Source organism: Phaenicophaeus curvirostris, chromosome 20 (genome assembly GCF_032191515.1).
Source record: "Phaenicophaeus curvirostris isolate KB17595 chromosome 20, BPBGC_Pcur_1.0, whole genome shotgun sequence".
Lineage (NCBI taxonomy): Eukaryota > Metazoa > Chordata > Aves > Cuculiformes > Cuculidae > Phaenicophaeus > Phaenicophaeus curvirostris.
The window spans coordinates 6,208,349-6,225,540 of record NC_091411.1 but is presented as its reverse complement, the minus strand read 5'-3'; the positions used below and the strand labels follow the sequence as shown (position 1 = coordinate 6,225,540).

Sequence of the window (17,192 nt, the reverse complement as noted above, 5' to 3'; positions counted from 1 at the left end):
TAGTAGTATAAAACCAATGTAAAAATACAAACCCAAGGAGTGAACTTTGCAATGCAGTGAAAAGCGTAACACTGCAGCTCATCCTTTGCTTCCAGTTCCCATGTTGTATATGAAGGGGCTTGATGTGACCTCTTGAAGAACTCCATAACCTGAAGCCAAAAGACTTTGCAGTTGTCAGACTGTTACACTATGTTCAAAAGAGCTGTGCTGCACTTTAGTTTATATTCATAGTATTTGGGAAGAAATAGAAACATATTTGAGAGTTTGTGGATACAGACAAAAAACTTGGACCTGGTTCTGCAATTCTTCAGTTTTCTTAGACAAGCAAGTAGTTCTTTGGGTCCTGAAAAAAATAATTTTATTAGTTTCCAGAATTGAAGGTCTAAGCTTAGTCATTCTTTGAAACTGAATAATGTTTGAATTTTTTGAGGAGCTATTAGGGATTTCTTCAGTGAATCCTGGTGATGAAGCTAAAATTAAGCAAGTAAACCAACAGACATTATAAGTGACAATTTGTATTTAATGCACAAAATCAACAGAATTAAAACACTGAAGTAGTAAAATGATGTGAAGGATTTGATGTGAACCTGCATGAAGCGAGGTAATTAAGTCAAGAAAAGGACATAAAACAGTTTGTAAAGAGATTGCAATTAAAGTGTCACTAGTACTACTTCTTTTACTTGGAATAAGAAACAACTATTGAATTTCAAATCCCAGTGGAGGTAAATGTAAAGTTTATAGGTGACTGCCATATGTGCAAACTATTTAAAGGGCTTATGATGCCTCACAAATGGGCCCTTTTTGGGAGTAAATGCAAAACATTTATTTTAAGATGTAGGCAGTTTTACCTGGTTCTTTGGGTCTGAAGAAAAGTTTAGATAGTATAATGTCTCCTCTAACTTTTAACAGTTTAATTTAAGACAGCAGTTCCTTTGTTACCAGTTTCTACTTCTCTTTTCCCAGTATGCAGTAAATGCTCTAGATCTTCTTGCAGAGTAAAACCTTATAAAGTGAGGCTGATGTCTGTGGAAGCTCCACATCCTTTAATTGTTGATGTTGAAACTTTCCACAAATCGGCAGAGTTTGAAGTGACACAGAGAGTGATGATGGGAGAGAAGCTGGAAAGACAGCAGCCATGTTATGGATTTTTCTGCTGCCCTGCGTCTTGTCTATTTTCCACTCTAATTTGGGACTGACTATTAATTACATGCTAATAATTTCATATATATTTTCATTGATTTAGCAATTGCCCCAGATCGTAGCAAAATGTAAGGAAAGGGAGTTGTTGGATGTTATTGCCTGGAACCCAAGGCTTTATCAGGTGGTCCATAGATAACTATATTTCAGATCCTGCTTTTCCATTGCCATAGTTGTGTTTGATTCTAAGAGATCTCAAAGTCCTTTGGTCTTTCTACTTTGTAAGGCTATTGACAGGTCATTTTTACATTTTAGAAGCAAAGTAGATGAGAAGTATGTGTTTCTGTGATGGGCAGCTAAGATATGGAGGTGATGCAGCTAATTGTAGAGCTGCAGGAAGTAATTAACAAAGCCAGAACCAAAATCAAGCTCTATTCACAGCTTCTAATAATGAGACCGATCTGTTTGGTTGCTTGAAGTTGGTACTCTTGTCAAAAGAAAATGTTTTAACATTTCTGACCTTTTGTTTGATGCAAAAGTCACCGGTAATATAATGTTAGTGCAAGAATTTTCATGCTGTGATGAGAAAAAGAGCAAATGACAAACTGAATCACCCGTAACCAATTTTCTCCTATTTCTACTAAGGGAGTAAATTGACTCAGAAGTGAGTGTTCATTCTGACTGCGACATCTACGTGCACGCTACAGCCTCGGAGTCCAGGCATTCTGTATGAAAAGCATTTAAACAATAACAACCTAGATTTTTAGAAGACAATAGTGACATCTCATCTAAGAGTTTTCTTTCTTTGTGTTCACTGACACTAAGGCAAAGAAACTAGCTTAAATTCTCCAAATTATTCAGTGATATGAGTAACTGAAGGCAATAGAAAGTTGAGCTAATAATGTGGGTTGTTAGTCTTAAATTTTTGTTGAAGTTGATTTGCTAAATATTCAATTTCTTTTTTTTTTTTTTTGTAGGACCTTAGGAATCAACTAGAAAAATTACACGGTGAAATGACTGAGAAAGAAAAAGCACTTGAACATCATTACAATATTCTTTTGAGTGAAAGCAATCAGAAACTGCAGAGCCAAGAACTAGTTATCAAGCAGCTAACAGACAATGTCAATCAAAAGGATCTGCTGCTTCAGGTGGGTAGACTTCAAATGAAAAATTGAAAGATATCATTTGATTTTATATGAGGAATGATTACAAAATCACATTTGTATTTGGAATTACTGTTGATTTTGATGATAATCCTTCACTTTTCATAATAACGTATTTGCAGAACAGACATATAATTATAGAGAGTGTGGCATTCAACAAGATTTCTTGTTAGAGTTTTATGAAGCGTGTGGACAGAGAGAGAAGAAAGCTTTACTAGTACTTATGTGGAATTTTCACTGTTGTGGTGAGATACTTTAAAAGCTCTGAAGTGCCTGTGATTTTCAGTTTATTGTGCAGAAACTCGAAGTTGAAGAATAGGTATAGATACTGTAATATTCTATCTTTTTTTTTTCTTGGAACCCATTCAAAATAATGTATGTGAGAATGGACCTGCCTGAATGTTAATGTTCCCCTGTTTAGGTTTTTTTATAGCTGGTGGCATAATCCTGGAAAGTATTGATGGGATTCAACTAGCCGTGCAGAGAGTGATAGCTGAGGTTGCTCTGTACCTGGAGACCAAGGTGCATTCCTTGACTTTTTTTAATACATAAAGGGTTGGATAGAAGGAAAAGCTTCTGTTTGACTTTTTTGCCTCCATTATGCTAAGTTGAGCTCTTCTTTTGCCATGTATGTAAAGCACACGTGCCACGTTATCCTTGGATATTCTCTGGAGTGGTTTTTTTGTTTTTTTTGTTTCTCTATTTTACAATATAAAACTAGAGTAAATTTTGTCAAACTGTCTCATTGTTCTCTTTTGTTAGAAACTTGATGGAACAGTTAAAGAAAAGGATGTGGAATTGCAGGAACTCTTGAATAAGTACAAGAATCTTCTAAGAGCCAATGAAGAACTTGAACTGAAAAATGAGGGCTTAGTAAAGGAAAAATGTGCTGCACAGTCTCAACAGTCAATCATCAAGATAGTCAGGGAGTTAGAGGTGAGTTTTCCATAATTCTGGTCACGTGCAGATAAATACCTTGACTTCAGATTGAAGAGGATTTTGACTTTGGCTTCAAAGGTGTGGACTTGTATACATTGTAATTCACCTCTGTAGCAAGGGGCTGTTTTTCCTTCAGATCAATACCCTCACAAAATGTTATATTTTATTAAAATTGCAACAATATCTTCATTAATAATTGTGTCATATGATTTGTATGATTTTGGGGGTATTGGTCTGGTCTCATGAGTATATAGTATTGTACTCTGATGAGTATGGCATCTCTAAACTCTTTACTCTCAGAAAGGGTGTAAAATGTTCTGCCTGCCAGTAAGAGGTAAAAGATTTGTGATCATTAGGCTAGATGTGTTGCTCTGAGTGGGATGGTATCTGTGTTTCTGGAGAGAGGTGTAGAGGAGAGTTTGTGTATTTGTGAATAGATAAGGAAAAAGGTTGCACAGAGCTCCTGATTGCAGGAAATAAATGGTGTTTGAGGATAAAAAATACAGAGAGCAGTGAAGATATGTCTAGGGCAAGAAGAAGAATACTTTAAAGCAAAGAAAGGAAACAGCACAGAAATATAGATATATAAAAGTATATATATATATAAAAAGGGTGGACAATATATGCCCATTATTTTATTGTATGCCATAAATTGAAAAGTCTTGTTAGTACCTGAAATGAGAGATCCAAATTCAGTGTCTTGAAATGTAGAGTTAATTCTTTCCCTCTTTACCCCCATTTCTGTGCTGGCTAAAAAAATAGTCAGGTGCTGCTAAGAAGTTTTTGAATCCCTTGCTGACTCCATCAGTGCATTTGTTTTATTGTGTACAAATTAGCAAACATGTAAGTTGATGTTGAAGGTGCATTACTTGTCTGGTTTTGTGTTGGTTGGAGCCTGGTGTGTGAAGGTCTCCAAAAGCATCAAGGCGAAGTAAAAAGAATTAGACTAATACATACTAATGATGGAGAAAGCTATTTGTTTCTTTAATAATGCATCAGTCATTAATGAGAGTTTTCTCAAGGATGTTTAAAACAAAGTGAGCCAGTGGCAAAGGAAAGATGAGTGCTATATCTTGTGTCACGCTCTGAACAAGCTAGGGATGAGATGCTTAATATGTTATGGGTGCTATTATTAAACAGGGTAGATGTAAGCATGCGTTGAGGCACGGGTTACGTGATGAACTTCGAGTAAAGGAGCTGCATCACTGTTGGCCAAGGTGCCAGGGCTGAGTATGTTAAGAGAATATATAAATATACATGCAGAGAACACAAAGTCTGTGAAAAGCTGAGTAAAAATTCTACCTCTGTAAAACAAACTGCAGTGCATGCACGTAACTTCTGTCACGAAGGCCATAAGAGTGATGGAAAATCATACAGAATTATTGAAAATCAAACACTGACTTTCCCCTCTACACCCCACTTCCAGTACAGGTATATAACTGGGAGAGAGAACAGTGGCAAGCGGAGCTGTGCACAGTAATGACCCAGTACCCACCTTCTAATCAAAGCTATTCTCTATTGCTGGTTCACTTAGTGATTGTGAACAATACCTAATCACAACCCATTGTCCTCTCGGCTTAACCTCTGTGGAAGGTATCTCCTGTAAGAACCCACTTTGGCATATTAATCATAAGTTTTTGGACACGGATTATCCCGAGCTCTGCTCTCATTGGTTGCCTTGAACTCTTTGATGACTTTGCAGTGCTGCACCAACTCTCAACAAACGCACAGCTGGATCCTCCCCACCAGAGAGAACAGAGACCGAGCTCTTCTAGCCTCACTGATCTTTAAAGTTGAAGAAACTGAATTGAGAGATGCAGAACTTTCTCTCTTTCATCATACCTTTTTGCTTTATTTTAATGTAACGATGAATTTTAAAGCAACCAACATCCAAAGCTCCGCTGGGTGCCCTAGCTAGGCCAGGGAAAATAAATGACAGTTTCTAATTAGAGTTTGGATTCTTGAGCCACTGTCATGGGCTGGAGACAGTGTGTGTGAGGGCACTGATAATTAGGTTAGTTATGCAACTGCTGACTCTGGTATCTGTGAAGTCTCAGAACAAAATCTATTTTATAGTCAAGGGATTTAGAAGTGTGATGGACTTCATATATGAATTTTGTTTTTTTGCTCAATGCTTGTCTTTCGCAACCAATGCTCCTATACTTATAAAGCTTTTTTGTTGGAGCATTTGTTAGAAATATATTTATCTAAAACAGTTTTTTTAAACTTTTGTAATTCATTTTGTTACTGAGAAAAGCAGCAAAATTGAACAGAGTGGCTCTTGCTTAGTCCTTGAGCTGTGCATCTGCATTCTGTTGAATATAGAAAGTAGAGTATTCTGTCGAGTATAGAATGTAGAATATTCTGTTCTGCATTGCATGTATAATCTTACACACAGTGTATATTGCAGCAATAGGCTACAGTGATATCAGTGTTAATTCTAAATTGATTTCTCTAAGTGTAAAAAAAAAAAAAAAAAATCTTGGTTTTGCTGTAATGTATGTAGCCTTCCTGTGGTGCCTGGTTTTGGGATGGGGAGCTAATATACTAATTTTTGTCCAGCTAATATTTAGGCTGGATATTAGGAAAAAATTTTTCACAGAAAGGGTCACTGGGCACTGGAACAGGCTGCCCAGGGAGGGGGTTGAGTCACCTTCCCTGGAGGTGTTTAAGGGACGGGTGGACGAGGTGCTAAGGGACATGGTTTAGTGTTTGATAGGAATGGTTGGACTCGATGATCCGGTGGGTCTCTTCCAACCTGGTTATTCTATGATTCTATGATTCTATACCACTTGAGGGTAGAGCAGGGAATGTCACTCGCTGATACACTGCAAGGCAAATCTGGAGTTTCTGCAGACACAGGGCACTTTCTAATTCCTCTGTGATCCGCACGTTATTTGGCTTTGGTTAGAATTACTCCTGTATTTTGGGAATTAATGCTGTGCAGACAAAGATCTGAAGAATGCTGTGTGCATGCAGTTGGGGTGCTTGGTTTGCTGCAGCTGAAGAAATTGTAGTCAGTGCATGGAAGTTACCAATACAGCCACGACATTGCAGGTGGTGGGTGTCACGAGGATGGGATTTGGTGCCATTGTGCACTACTGCAGACGTGTTGCAGCTGTTGAAATGCATCCAGTGTGCGTATTGCTGAGTCTTGTGATTATAAAAAGCAATGTAGTTGACTGTTTTTATACAAGAATCCTCTCTATTAGTGATCAGGGTATTGTAGTCCTTGCTTTCAGTCTCTTCAAGTTGAAGTTGTGAACACATAAACGAGGTGATAGTTCAATTTCTGATTTGATGAGATTAGCTTGTAGCTGAAAACAGCAATCTTTTTTTGTCAATATCCATGTCTTCACACCCTGTAAACGTGATGCCTTTTTCCTGTAACACTGAGCGTGGCCTGGTGATGGGAATGGACATGGTTGGTGCATCTCACTGTTTCCATATTAGCAGGAATTTCATCTCAAAGGAATTAGCCTGAAGAAGTGGTGTTTGGAAATCTGCATGTAGTCTGATAGTCTTGCTTCACATATGACCCAGAGGGCTGTAAGTTCCTTGGGGCCTTTGCGACAGCTTTGTGACATTTTCTGTGGTTAGATGACATCTTCTAAAAGTCACTAACAGAGTCTTTTGATGTAGTAATTTTTGTCTTTGGATACTTGACTCAGTAGGCTGTTACAATTTTAACCTTATTAGCGATTGTTTCATTTATGGTAGACCATGCGTAAAGTTGACTGCAGTGTTAGAAGCAATCACCAAATTCTGGTGAGGTGCAGGCTGTGGCCTCTCTCACTTGTTCATCCTCTCATCCTTCAGAGATTTTGAAATAATCCTGAGGGTTGTTGTAAGCAAGCGTATTCAGTGAGGCAACCAGATATTCTTGTGGCTTTGCCAGTAAGGTCTTTATTGTGGAGATATAAACCTTTTACTTTCATTGCTTACAATTTCAGAAACCTTTAATGAAAATAAGTTATGTTTCCCACCACTGCTGCTTAGCAATAGTATTTCAGACTTAAATATAGACTTTAATGTATTAGATTGCCTCCTTTCACGGGAATATAAATCTTTCACTGCAATATGGTCCTGGATGTCTTGCAGCTATCTCCTCTAACACATTTTCCCTCACACCATGTGTCAAGAGGTTTAATGTTTCATTAACTCCCACAGCATTATGGTCTATTTAAGTTACAGAGCTGCCTTATGTTTTGTGTACCGTTGGGGAGTTGATTGGAATAATTCACTCCTACGCTTTATTTAGAAATGACAGTAATAGTGTACAGAAAAAAAAGGAAAGAAAGAGAAATTTGTGCTGTATCTTCCCATCCTTATTATTACAGATTCTGAAAAATCAAGAACACTTCTTCTTGATTTTACTAACCTCTACCTAGCTTGTGGGGTTCAGAATTCATAATTTGACTGTAGTCTGTGACATTTGGATACAGAAGACATAAGAAACAGCTCATGACTCCCATTATGCAGGAAGAAATAGTTAGGGGGGGGTCTCATGAGCTTACTGAGACTTTGGTGCAAATGTGGAACTAACTTAACTCGTGGATTCTAAGAGAAACACAGGGATCCGGAGCAGGGTTCTATGTGTGACACTGTTTTGCTAACACAGCTGTCATAGACCCTGAACAATTGGTGACAACCGTTATCTCACTTGTGTACCGTAAACTCTGCAGAGTGACATTGCTCTGCCAGTGCTTCAGAGGGAGCTTTTAATTAGGATATGGTTCTGTAATGTCTTCAGGAATAATTGCAAGGCTTGTATCAGACATATGGAAGAGTTCACTACAACTTTTAACAGCCTGTTAACTGACTAAATTAAGTCAAAAGATTTATTCCTTCCTGTTGCTTTCTACGTCATTGATCAGTGTCGCTGTGATCAAACTTTTTCCAAGTTAAATTGCAATCTGTGTATTTTATGCCTAGTGGCTGTTCTTGAGAGGCTGAGTTTCCAACACATGGATAAGACTCCTGAATTCAGGCTGTAAGATGTACTTTTTTTTACATGTTTCTTTGGTGAGATTTTTTTATTAATGGAGTCTGGATCACCCACCTCCATCTGTTTGCCTTTGTGTTTCTCAGCAGAAGCCATTGCTGTGAGCTCCTCCTCTCCTCATCTATATTATCAGCTTGATGTGAAGCTCAGTATTTTGCACTTCATGTACAGAACAGTATTTAAGGTATAAATTGCGCTGGAATCTGGAAACATTTGTTAGAATACAGCTCCCATTAGGAGTGATGGTAGCTGAGCGTGATGCACTTGTACAAAGGCAAGGTCACTTCTTCAAGGAGCCTGTAGCATTCGGTGGAGAAGCTGTTCTTTCTGCCTCAAGATCTGACATGCAGATTACCTTAACGGGAGTAATTTGATCAAAACTTGATTACACTTGCAAAATACTATTTAACATATTTGCCAGCATACTGTGAAGTATGAATGTAAATAATTAAAAGTAAACAACAGTTGTCCTTGCTTTTGTGCTGTTTACTTTGCAGAATACTGAATTTTTCAAATTAACAAGAGTCTCTGCATCGTTAGTGTGAATTAACGAGATTCTTCCATAGCTGAAATTTTGTTGCAATTCCTTCCTTAGGAATTGTGATTGGAGTAATAACAGCTGTTTAAGACTCCTGAGTGTAGATTTCCTCCGTGTTAATGATCTGTTCACTAATGATTTAGGATCTCTTGAGAGTTTAGTTTCCAATCTTGAGGCTTTAATATGGAGAAAATAGAATTACCTTTCCTTCTTGCTCTCCAGTGTTATCTTGTCATACCAGAGCCATACACATCCCTCCTTAGCTGTGGCACTTTTTTTTGTTCTTCCTCTCAGTTTTCAGTCAAAACAAGAAAACTAAGGGAAGCAACGAGGCCTACAGTTCCTCTCCAACAGAGGCAGAGTATGTGTGTCTGACATTAATACTTCTAAATTTGCTGTGGATCTCCCAGACGGCTGATATCGTGGATATTTTTATGTAATAAGTGCAAGCAAATACTCCTTTAGATAGCTGCATTTTTTACCTCCTGCTGAAAAGTGGCTGTTTGATAGTTTTGGAGTGAAAATATCTGGGAAAATTAGTGGATGCTTACTGAGAATGTAACATAAGAATCTGGATGTGTTCTAATCATAATAATATACCTTCTGTGAGCAAGACCACAGGTGAACAATTTTCTTTTCTTTGCACAAGTAAAGCAGCAGCTTGTGGTGACCCAGCTGAGTGGTCAGAAAGCTGAATCGCCGAGCAAGTCTCTGACATGTTCATCCCATATTTCTCAGCTCGATACAGTCCTTTTTGTCCAGAAATGGAGTAGAATTTGCAGGAAACCCTTCCCCAAAGGAAGCCAGTTTTATCCAGTATATAGAGAGGACTGTTTGGACGATGTTCTGAGATGTGTGCTTGGGGCTTGGGTTTCTCTGCTTCCCTTTCCCTTCTCTCCCTTCCCCTCCTCTGAAACAGCTGCCTGCCATACATCCTGTGTGGTCAAGTTGTTAAGGGAGGGTTGCTGAGAGGAAAGGCTTTTTAGACTGTGATAAAGAAGATGAACCGCTGTTTAGATATGTGACTCAGTTATGGTAGGAAATAGTAAAACACTGTTTGCATCCCTTAATAACAGCTGGTTTAAAGTATCAGGAATAGTTTCCAGATTCATGTTTATCTTTAGAGGTGGGCAAACACCTGGTTCAAGAAAATTGGATTTCAACTTCTTTGACATTTTCTTCAGAACACAGATGCACAGATAGTTGTAGACACACAAACTTAAAAATGACTTTGTAAGCTTAGTGTGTTCTTGTTTTAATTTAGGAAAATAAAGAAGCCGAATATGAAAAGCTGATCCTTGCTTTAAGAAAAGAACAAAATATTTATTCTACGCTTGTGAAGACCTTCAAAGAATCGGATAGGTAAGTACTTTACCTATTTTGGTGGATAATATAAACTCAAAGGGCAAAAGTTGCAGCTTAACTGGGGTGGTGATTGTTTTATACCATCCAGTTGTTCATGAACTAACTGTAGGTGTCTCCTTACCAGAGAAGTATTTTTGTAAGTGAGGTTATATTGTCTAAATTACTTAAATGTTTCTGAAAATATTTCTGATTGGATTGGAATCTCACATGAACGAGATTTCCATTTAGGTACCGAAGTAGCAGCTGGATTATCGAAAGGTACACGTCCTGTGTTGGGTTATAAGAGAAAAATAAAATCGCAGTGAACATTTAGGTGTTGAGTGATTTGCCGTGGTTTACTCCTAAAGCACTGTGGGAATTGTGATAATAATAGAAGCCAGTAAGATTTTGGAGAAGGTTAAACAAAATGGAATAATTGAAGTTTGCATAGTATGTTTTCAGTGCAAAGCATTCAGAAATATGGCAGGAGCAAGTGTGTTTTAACCTTTTGAAATCAAAGAACTCAACATTTTGGAAACTAATCTGTGGCCTCCTTTGTGTCTTATTATTGCTTGGCATCTCTTGAGGAGGAGCTGTTATGATAAAATTAAGAAAATTCTTAGCCGTTAGGTAAAATAAATATTTTATTAAAAATTTACTGTTTTAATTACAAATACCTTAATTAGGTATTGGCTCCTGACTTTTCCTGCCTGAAGGCAATGGCTCATGCCTGCCAACTTTATGGCAATGTGTGTTTGTATTTTGCAGTTGCTTTACAGGCCACTACAGTTTGGAAACCGTAAAGTGAGTAGCACTAAAGTAGATGAGATCTGGTGTTTGAATGAAGGGCATTAATGGTAATGTCTTGCGCCTGACAGCTCAGAAGCTCTTTTATGGAAGCCTTTTTCATTAGAACTAGTGATAGATGACAGATTACAGAGATTATTTCTTATCTCTGGGAAAAAAAGCAATGGCTTTTGTGACTTTGCTGTTGAACAATCATGAAATGAAAGGAGAAGCCATTGTGTTTTAGTATTTCCTACAGAGGGAGTGACCTGCCATTGAAACACCTTCTGTGGGTAAGGTGGTTGTCGGCACTCAGTGACAACAAAGTACCACAGCTCTGCTACTATTATAGCTTTTCCTAGAATATCTTTCAAATGAGGAACATTCTAACTGTAGTTATAATCATTAAGGTAATAGCAGTTTTGCAATTAACTTCTGTGGGGTCAGGAGCAGGATCATTAGTTCTGATGCAGAGTTAGAGGACGCACAGAGGAGCACACGTCGTGCAGCAGTTTGCGGGTGATGCGCAATGATTGAACAGCCGAGCTGGAAGTTGGAGGCAGGGCTTCACATTTCTTCTCATAGTTTTGCAGGTTGAGTTGTGTTGTAAATCTCACGAAGATAGACTTGAACCCCCAGAGTTCTGAGGAACTGATAAATGAGCGCTGAAGATAAATCCAGCTTCCTGATTTGTGTCATTGCCATCAGCAGTGCCATGGATTTCAGGCAAACATCTGTTTTCTTGCTGACCTATCTTCTTTTAGGCATTATTTATTTTAAGCAACCTGGATGATTGTTTTTCAAACTAAGCTACCAGATGTCAGGACCAAGACATTTCTTGTCTCTTCAAGCAGAGAATCATTTTCTGTTATAAAACCTTTAACTCATGAAAAGGAGAAGATGTGCTTGCTTAGCTTTTATGAATATGTTAGTTTGTTTTTATTCTTAACTTTTGCTGAGGATTTGAGAGCTCTCTCCTCAAAGACACTCTTGAGTGAGGGAGAACTGGTTAAAGCAATGGTTTCTTGTGCAGGAAACACTGACAGCAGCACGCTTGTCAGAACACAGGCCGAGAGTCTTTTCATACATGCTGTTTTTAATTACTGCATTTTGACAATATGCTGTTATGTTCATGCAAGTACAACGTGCTCTATGTTCCCACAAAGCCTCCTGTTAGATGGATTGAATTTTTTTTATGAAGATTCCTGAATTCTTTGGCCTTTTATGCAGTAGATTGGAAAATCTACAGCAGCTTAACTGATCTTAAAACACTGAGGTTCTGAGTGATGTAAATGTGAAAACAAATAATAGTGACATCAGTAACACCTTGTTATTTGTTTGTTATTAAATCCAATTTATTTGATTTTATTACAATTTCAGTGTTTATTGTATTTAACTCTTTTCACGAGCTGATCTGAACTATCTTGATGTTGAAGAGTATGGGGCAGATCTAGGAACGTGCTGACACTGGGGGGCCTGAGGGACAGGGACTTGTGTTAAAGTAAGAGCTTCAGTGCTCACTTTGGAAGAAAACTGCCTAAAGAATTAATTCATGATGACAAATTATCATTTGTAAGTTTTGGCATTTACACCCCGTTGAGATAACTGAGACAATTTAAACCTTAAAAGGTCTTTTTACAGACTATTGGATAAATGAAGAAATAAAGCACTTTGTTGTGTCTGGGTTATATTTTCAGTGAAACATGATTTTTTTTTTTTCCCATGGAGCACTAGATTGTATAGTATAGGTCTGCAGCAAGGGAACAAAGTTTCCATGGTCACCGTATAGTGGAATACACAGAGCCATCAGTATTGTGTGATAAGGATATTCTTCTGCCTTACTTTCCAGAAGTTAGTAATTTTGATTTTCCTTAAAAAGAATTATACATAAGTTGGCCAGTAGAATATATCTGTCATGTTTAAGCTGACTTACAAGCAGCACAGCTCAAGACAGCAAGAAAAGGACATATTCAGAAAGGTTTAGTCTCACCTTTCTGGGTAGGGCTTTGTTTATTCTTATGCATCAAAGTAATGTAATTGTGTAATGAAAACAAGCGATGGCTGATGTCAGATGGGCTCTTGATGGAAGCCTGGATGTATAAAAGATGCTGAGGTGCACAACAGTGTTTTAAATTGAATTTTTTTTTCCCCTCTTTTTTTTTTTTTCTTAGTCTAAATAGCTTGCAGACAGAACTGAACAACATTTTCACATTGCGGAAACAACTAGAAGAAGATGTTTTAGCTAATCGCAAGCTGCAGAAAGTCTTAGAAGATCAGATTAAGGACATTAAAAGCCGACAAGGTTTGTATACAGGTGCAGCCCTTGCCTTTTCTTGATCTTCTTGCACAAAAGAAAACTGGTTTTCTTCCCAGCAAACTGGGAAGACTGTAATAAGAAGAAACTTTTGAGAGTAGAGAAAGGTGTGAAAAACTTTTTTACTTTCTATACTGAAAATTATTTGGGGGCTTTGTAACAGATTGTCTTTGAGCAATCAAGATGGAAAGAGAGGGACTGCTTTTGTCTTCCCATGCAGCAAATGTTAGTAATTCTATGGCAATTCCACTGCAACGATCATTTCAAGCTGCCTCCAATTCTGAACCCGTAGAATTTATGGTTTTCTGCAGAAGTAGGAGATTCTTGGCTGTGAATAAACCTGTGACCATGGGATCATTTTGTGACTGTGGAATGTAATTATTTCACAACACTTTAGTAAGGAGCTTGTGTCTCAGGAGAGGGCTGGACTCCTCTGAACAGAAGAAAATTCCAGAGACAGAAAAAAAGTCCAGAGGTTTTGATATTTTATAATTCAGAAATAGTAAAGCTTTCAAATATAGCTTATCTTCTAGCTTTTTGTTGTACTACTTTGTGGTTTTTTTTGTTATGTACTTAGACATAGGGAAGGATAATGTAAGTGGACATTGTTAAATATAGTTTACTGCATATGTACAGATATATCTGTTTTATTCCATAGGGGTTAGATGAATAACAGTAAAGTCTGTTCACTTACCCTTTTAAACTTAGATTTTCAGTTTTAGCATCACTCCCTTGACAGCTGTGATAAGTGACGAACGGTACGCTTCTGCCATTTGAGTTTCTGATCTCAAAAGCACAAAGATGATGAACAAGCAGGGTAGGCCAAGGGGTCTTGTGGATACTCCTCGGTTCTCAAGAGCAGTTGTATTGAGGGTGAGGCAGCTAAGAATGAAGGCTCTGAAAATTAGTAATCATTTGTGAAGCTTTGTGTCCTTGCAGCAGCCATGGGATCGATTTCAGAGCTGGGAGTAGGATTTGGCTGTCTTCTTTGTCCTACTTTAGAGATGCTTTCTCCCTATCTAATGAGATATATTTATAGCATTAACTGTCATCTATACTGTAAAGGAACAGGTGTTTATTGAAACATAACATATCATTCCTGCAGTTATGGAGGAAATGAATAAGTAGCTATTTTCAATTCAATTAATGCAGGCTTTTGACCCAAAAGCAAAATAAATTCAGTAACTTTGTCTAACCTGGCTTTTCGCCTTGAGACCTTGAGTTCGTGTTCATAGAAATATAGTTAAAACAGAATAACTATTCATGCCTTACTTATCCTTCCTAAAAATTATTTCTCATTGTAATGCTAAATATGCAAATTATAATTCAGAATTATATCCACAACTCATGCTGATAACCACAGAAAATACAGCCCCAGAAAATACAGCATGTCTACGTGTCAGAAGCACAAAGAAATATGAGGATGAAATTTGTTCAATGAAACAGAAAGCTTATTTTGGAGGATGAAACATTTTAACTGGCCTCCCACAGGTGTACTAGTAGGTTCTTATTCGGAAAGTCCTGTCTTTGCATTTTATGCTGTATTTTCCTGCAAACACAATTTCTTAAATAATTCTTGTCCTTGGTTATTTTGGCAGATGAAACATTATCTTTCTGTGGAGATCAAACATCTTATATGAGTATCTGTTTAGGAGAGCAAGATCACTTAAGCCTACGGACAGACCATCTGTCTCTTGAAGAACTTAAGAAAAAGGTATTGATCTTTTTTATTATTTTGTTTCTAAGGGCTTAAATCTGCTTTGTTTGTAGTTGGTGAGTCTTTCACAAAAAGAAGCATTTTCATTATTTAGGTGCAGTTGGTTAGTTCTGAAAGGATTTGAGGTTCTCATCTCTGTGGTTTGAGATCCGAACGTATTCCTTTCAGTAGGTTCAGGGACAATCATTAGCAAAAGATGTTTTTTTAAACCATTTCTTACTTGAAAGGGGGTTTGTATGCTTGAAAGTTGATTTGTTTTTTACAAATATATTAATTGGTCTAATAAAAAGATTTCACTTTCTTCTACAGACATTGCCTTCCTGAGAGATTACATGAGTCTCTGACAGTAATGAGTTTTGAATATGGTTGTCCATTCAGATTTTGTATCTGTGAAACTACTCAGACTGATAATGGCTTTGAAAGGGTGTTTGAGACAGAAGAACTGGTTGTTTCTGAATGCCACTCTCTCCCTTTAATGCTGGTTTCCCTCGAACTAAAATGTTTCTTCACAAATCAGCCTGTTGGTGTGAGGTGCCCTCAGGTTTCTTCTTGCTACTGAGTTGTGAAACGATCACTCAACTTGATATCATGGCTGGAAATGACAATTTTACAAGCTGAGATTTCTTGAACACTAACTCACAAATATATAATCAAGTTTTTATACATAAGAAGGTTGCCTCATGAACACATATAGAAGCCCAGGCTTTCCAAGCCTGCAGTTTGTATTTATGGAGATATTTTTATGTCATCATCTCATTTTGTACTAGTATGGATGTCACCAGTTTTGCTTGTTCTTCCTCTGGTTATTTAGGTTAGTGATCTTCTCTTGATGGTTAAGGAACTGCAGTCCTCAAATGAAGAACTTAAGAAAGAACAGCTTGGACTTCGCAAGACAGATTCTCAAGGGAAGGAAGCACAACAAATGTTAAACCACAGTGAGGTAGGTGTTCTGTGTTGAAGTAGTGAATCTACTTTCACATCTAATATACCTTGTGGAATCACTTTCATCAGTACAGAATTAGCGTAAAACCCTTGGGGCTTAGGTTGCTAATTCCTTGTAATAACTTTTTAAATCAATGTGTAAACACCTTTAAGATGTTAGCACAACAGAGAATCATAGAATCGTTCAGTGTGAATGATGAAGGATGTTGAGGAGGCTTTTGTAGATTCTAGTGAACCTTCTAGCTTGTTACAGAGTATTACTTGAAATATGGCTTTTCTTTATATTCTGTTGTGGATTTTGCTTTCAGTTACATTGTTCTCATACACCATCTTGAACAGGAAGGTAAAAATATAAAAGGAATAGTGATAGTACTAGAATTTCGTATTTAATTTCAGAATTAAACTCAAAAGAACAAAAAATTAGAAATAGTTTGAATCATTTAGGTGTAGGGGTTGCCTGGTTCTAGAACTGGGACTGTGGCATTGGTGGTTTTTCTTCAGGACTCTGGAAAAAGAGTCGTGTCTATTACCATATGTGCTGCAGATCCACTAAAAGCAGTCATCAGAAGTCAAGAAATATTCTTGCTTTTTGAGTTTTAAGACACATTCGTGCTACCTTTAATTGAAATATGTTTTAAGTGATAGATTGACCTTTAAGGCTACCGTGGCTTTTATTAAAATAATGAATTTACATGTTACTGTAATAGGTTTGCATGAAAGGCTTGTGGGCAATCAGTTTGGTGCATGCACTTTCGGTAGATTAATATTGTTAGCAGTTTGCCTTGTGACCCTGCAGAGGGTGCTGCTCCCCTACTGATGCTGCAGTTAATGCCAAAGGAATTCCTGCCCTGTGCTAAGATTGTCATGACTAGATACTGTGTGCTCCTGCGTTTGTTTCAGGGTGAAAAGAATGCATAGGGCTACTTAATAAGCTGTCTGTGACAGAGAGGGAAGCTTGCAAAATATAGATAAACCTCAAAATTCTGGTTAAGGATATAGGAAAGTAAAATATGGTATTTTAACCTATGCCAGAATGATAATAGGAAAATGGAGCTCAAAAGTGCAAGGATATGTAATTAAAAGTTTTTAATTTAAAGGGTACCCCATTTTATAAGGCTTGACAATAAACGGCAACCTGGATTTTGGGTTATGGATAGTGACAGCAGTGTGTTTGGCATGTTAATAACCATTGTCACAACTCTCCAAGTTCTATTTTTATGTGTATTTTGGGCTAGAATTTGTTGGCAGGTAGTGCTGAGATGACACCAACATATGTGCTAGAAGAGGAATTTAGACAGACATCCAAG

General features: G+C 37.5%; 1 protein-coding gene across 6 annotated transcripts in view; it reads left to right on the top strand.

Annotated features, from left to right (window-relative positions):
• Window positions 1-17,192, top strand: part of CDK5RAP2 (CDK5 regulatory subunit associated protein 2) — an 81,028-nt gene that overhangs the window by 23,059 nt on the left and 40,777 nt on the right. For 5 of the 6 annotated variants that reach the window (XM_069873602.1, XM_069873600.1, XM_069873604.1 and 2 more), the window contains exons 13-18: window positions 2,115-2,285; window positions 3,063-3,236; window positions 10,047-10,144; window positions 13,084-13,214; window positions 14,825-14,940; window positions 15,755-15,883. In XM_069873602.1, coding sequence (XP_069729703.1) covers window positions 2,115-2,285; window positions 3,063-3,236; window positions 10,047-10,144; window positions 13,084-13,214; window positions 14,825-14,940; window positions 15,755-15,883 — 819 coding nt within the window. The remainder of the gene's footprint in view (window positions 1-2,114; window positions 2,286-3,062; window positions 3,237-10,046; window positions 10,145-13,083; window positions 13,215-14,824; window positions 14,941-15,754; window positions 15,884-17,192) is intronic. The other variant, XM_069873603.1, reaches the window with a different exon arrangement.